The sequence below is a fragment of the Merops nubicus genome, unplaced genomic scaffold (assembly GCF_000691845.1).
Source record: "Merops nubicus isolate BGI_N331 unplaced genomic scaffold, ASM69184v1 scaffold16205, whole genome shotgun sequence".
In the NCBI taxonomy this organism is placed as follows: Eukaryota; Metazoa; Chordata; class Aves; order Coraciiformes; family Meropidae; genus Merops; species Merops nubicus.
In genome coordinates, this window is record NW_008610405.1 from 1 (window position 1) to 3,964 (window position 3,964).

At 45.4% G+C, this 3,964-nt stretch overlaps 1 protein-coding gene across 1 annotated transcript in view; it reads left to right on the forward strand.

Annotated features, from left to right (window-relative positions):
- Positions 1-612: 612 nt before the first annotated feature.
- Positions 613-3,964, forward strand: part of LOC103773549 (glycerol-3-phosphate dehydrogenase, mitochondrial-like) — a gene marked incomplete at both ends in the record, with an annotated part of 7,739 nt that continues 4,387 nt past the window's right edge. The window contains one exon of the mRNA XM_008940919.1: positions 613-757. Coding sequence (XP_008939167.1) covers positions 613-757 — 145 coding nt within the window. The remainder of the gene's footprint in view (positions 758-3,964) is intronic.

Genomic DNA, 3,964 nt, shown 5'->3' on the forward strand with positions numbered 1-3,964 from the left:
GGGCAGAGCTGGGGACAGGAGCCATGGACAGGAGCTGGGCCTTCGCTGGGCCCACTCCTCCCCGGAGCAGCGCAGAGGGCGGGCGGAGCGGGAGCCGCTGTTTGTAAATACCGGTGAACCGACAAAGGAGCCATCTTCCCGGGGCACAGCAGCATAGCATTACTGTCACTCATCCCTCACTCTGTCACATTTTTCACTCAAATCCCAGTGTTTTGGCAGGGTAGACTGAGCTTTACATCCAAACCCTTCTGTCAGGCAAAGATGATACAGTAAAATGCGACGTGCTGTACAGTAATAACCCCATTTACCAAGTCTGCGGGCTGAGACTGAAATCTCTCTTCCTTGAGAAGCAGATTTCAGCTGAACTTCTTCTACCCAGTCTGCCTTCTGCTGCCTTTACTGATAAGATGGAACTTCACTGTAAAACGTTTTCTTACAAAGCCAGTGTTACGTAAAAACTTTGTTAATTTTTAAAATCCACTCCAGCTGTTCTATTCAGAGAAGCACGATACACTTTACAGTAGGTTGAGTTCATAGATAGATTAATAACAGAGAGCGTCAGCGAGGGGGAAAACAAATGGTGCACGTGATTGATGCTGTTTTCTTTCGCAGGGCAGGAATTTGATGTCAAAGCCAAATGTGTTATCAATGCTACGGGACCTTTCACAGACTCTGTGCGCAAAATGGATGATCAGGAAGTACCAAACATCTGTCAGCCGAGCGCAGGCGTGCACATTGTGATGCCTGGTTATTACAGGTAACGACATCCAGCCCCTAAACCATTTGTAACAATCTCTGCTGCTGTCTGTAGTAAATAAGCTGGGGGAGGCACTTATTTACTTGGGGTTTAGGGTGTTTGTGGGGTTTAGGTGGTTTTCGATGCATAATTTGGTTTTTATTTGGTTTTTTTTAGAGGATTCTACCACTGTGGCAATTAGAAGAACAATTCTGTATATTCAGAAAAGACCAATGTCCTCTAGTTCTTGGTTAAAACTCACCAAGGCAGAACTGCTGCTGAGGCAGAAGGGTGTTTAGGCAGAGCATCCACAACAGGCTGATGAAAGGCACCTTTTTTAATAAGGATTTTGAGTTGAGCAAGTGCATTTTCACCCCCTGTGAGGAAGCAAGCAGCATGTAAAACCTCCCAGAGGGGCTGCACCTTCCTGCAAAACCCCTTGTGCAGTTAAACATGCAAGCCTGGGTGCAGTGATGCCCTGCTGCTGCAGCCTGCCCCCTGACAGCTCCACTCACAGCAAACACGTGCAGCAGGTCAGCAGTGTGGTGAGTAGCTCAGGATAACAGGGTTCAATTCTGATCCTGCCCTGGGCACGAGCCCACCTGCCCATGGCTGTGTCGGGGGGCAGGATGTGCCCCCTCTGCTCTGTTACAGGGGAGCCTCTGTGCTCTAGACAGGCTTCTGCTTCTTCCCTTATTTGCTGTGCAAAACCAAATCCCCTTCTACCCAGAAAGCCGTGTCGGTTGAAACTCAAATATTACCTTTGGTTCCTGAAGTCATTAGCATCCTAATGGAAATTCCCATTTATAGACTTATCCCAATTCTGTTGATACAGTGCACTTGCAATAACGCCTTCCACAGCATCTTCACTCTCCTCTCCAAACAGGAATTCACATTTCCAGTGCACAGCCTGTTTCTGCTGGAGCTGTCCCAACAGGACATGACCATAGTCTGTAAAATTGAGGCATTTTTAGCCTGGTGTAAAATCACACTTGCATTTGGTTGGGTTTTTTTTGGTGTCTTTCCACATGAAAAATGAGAAAATGACCTGATGGCTGCTTTAAAGCACTGGCTCTGTGGAGGGAGGGGCTGTAATCTGGTTTCCTCCTACCCTGTGAGCAGGATGCATGTCACTGGCTCCATGGCCCTGCAGCACAAGCATGTAACGCTTTAAAACTTGGGCTCACTTGGTAAATTCTGAGTAGAAAATGGCTTGATATGCGTGAGGGCTCTGGTTTATTCTGTAATAACCTAATAATTTTAATTGGAAGCAGAGAGAATTCTTGTTCTCCTTGTTCCCCTGTGTGTGCCAGCATGTGGGCATTACTTTCCTTGTAAAGTAGTATCTGCCCACGTCCTTCCTCCACAGCACAGCTGATGAGATAAAACCAACTGAGTTTCCTTGAAAATGGGGCAGCCTAAACCAAGGAGCTGCCTGTGAAACAGAAAACACCCCTGGTGTTTGATCTCCAGCTGGATTGGGTCTTCTCATGCCAGGGAGTCCTGTTCAGCAAATGCACCTGGACTTTCCACTGTATCCAAAGGTTTTCTAGAATTTTGGCCCACACTCACAGGCATGAAAGTTTTGTTAACAGGTAGAGGGTTTTTAGGTATAAACATAGTTAAGGTTTTGTAAATCTGATGTTAACTGAATGCATTCATTTCCCATGGGTTCCTTCCTCATTTATGTTCTTCATTAATAGTCCCAGTGTTCCTCCCCTCGTTAATTCTGTCTTTAGTGTACAGGTATCTCTTCCAGTAGCTGCAGCCTGGTGCCTCCACTCCCATTGTTCACAGAGTGTCTGCTCCAGTGAGAGGCTTTGGGCTGCCCTGTCCACACCAGCCTGCACCCTGCAGCCTGTCCAGGAGCACAAGGCTTTGTTCCCCTGCTTTCTTACAAATTTCAGATGTTTTCCCTCTTTCCTGAATTTTCCCATCTGCTCTGCATTCCAGATCCCAGGGGAACTTGCCCCTTCAGCCCTAGCTGTACTCTGCAAAGTCACCTCTTTGTTCCTTCACTGCATTGGTGGTGCTTTGGTCAAATGCTTGGTCAGCTGGAGATGTGCCACGTACCTCCTCTGCTCTGTGACAGGCCCTGTTGAATGTCCAGGAATGAGCCACCTGCTGACCTGGAGCTCCAGAGTGCTGACCTGTCCTCCAGTTAAAGCACCTTCCCTGCTTCAGGAGTCCACAGCTTCTTAGTGCTGTGTGTCCTCGAGTCATCTCCTCCCAGGATTCTTTCCCAGTTTGTCATACAGTTGAACACACATTCCCCAAATTAACCATGATGCTTTTTTGGAGAAGGAAGTTCTTTAAACAGTAGACGTGCTCCAAACACATCAAGCTGTTTGAAGTCAGCTCTTGGGTGTTACCCTTCTTTTGGATGAGAAGCAGCTTATTTTACATTAATTTGAGGGGCTTTTCAGTTATTTGTATAAGATGAAACAAAGGTGGCCATAGGAGCTTGAGAGAGAGCTTCCCAGGATAGCTGGTACTCATTAGTTCAGCAAATTAATTGGCATATGGAAAAGTGTTTCATCCTTTCTCATCATTTGTTGTTTAATCTCACTGAAAACACTTCACTCCACAGCTGGTGTGGTGGAACTTACGTTTTAAGTGTTTACTTTTTTCTCTTCCTTATTTTTCCAGGTTTTTATGAAACCACATTTCAAAAAAAAAATCATACTTTTTAGAAAATACCTAAAGTTTTCTGAATATTCTGATAGTGTATATTAAACCTCTAGTTTCCTCTGTCTCTAAATCAATAGCTTTTTCATTTTAAAAAGTAATCATTTGTGGGACATGATTTACCTTTCACAAACCTGTGTTGACTTCCCCTATTAAACTGTACTTCTCCAACTGTATGCTTAAGCTGTCTATAAATATCATCTAAAAAATGTTCTAATATACATGCTGTATATGAAATTTTCAGCTTCTCTTCCAGCCTTTCTGGATATTGAAAACTCACCTTCAGTAATAAGTTTAGACTTCCTAAAAATGAAATATTCAGTGTCAGCTTGTGGCTCTCCTGAACAGGTAACTCCTAGCCCAGCAGGTCTGTGTCAGGCTTCAGCTTATTTTGTGAATAGTTATTTGAGCCCACTGAATTATTCCCCTCCAGTGGTCCTTGTCACCACCCAAATATCTACCTCCTGTCCCCCTGCTGTGTGCTTCCTATAGCCTCCTGCTGTCCCCAGGGCTAGGTGCAGACCCCAAAGCCTGCTGCAC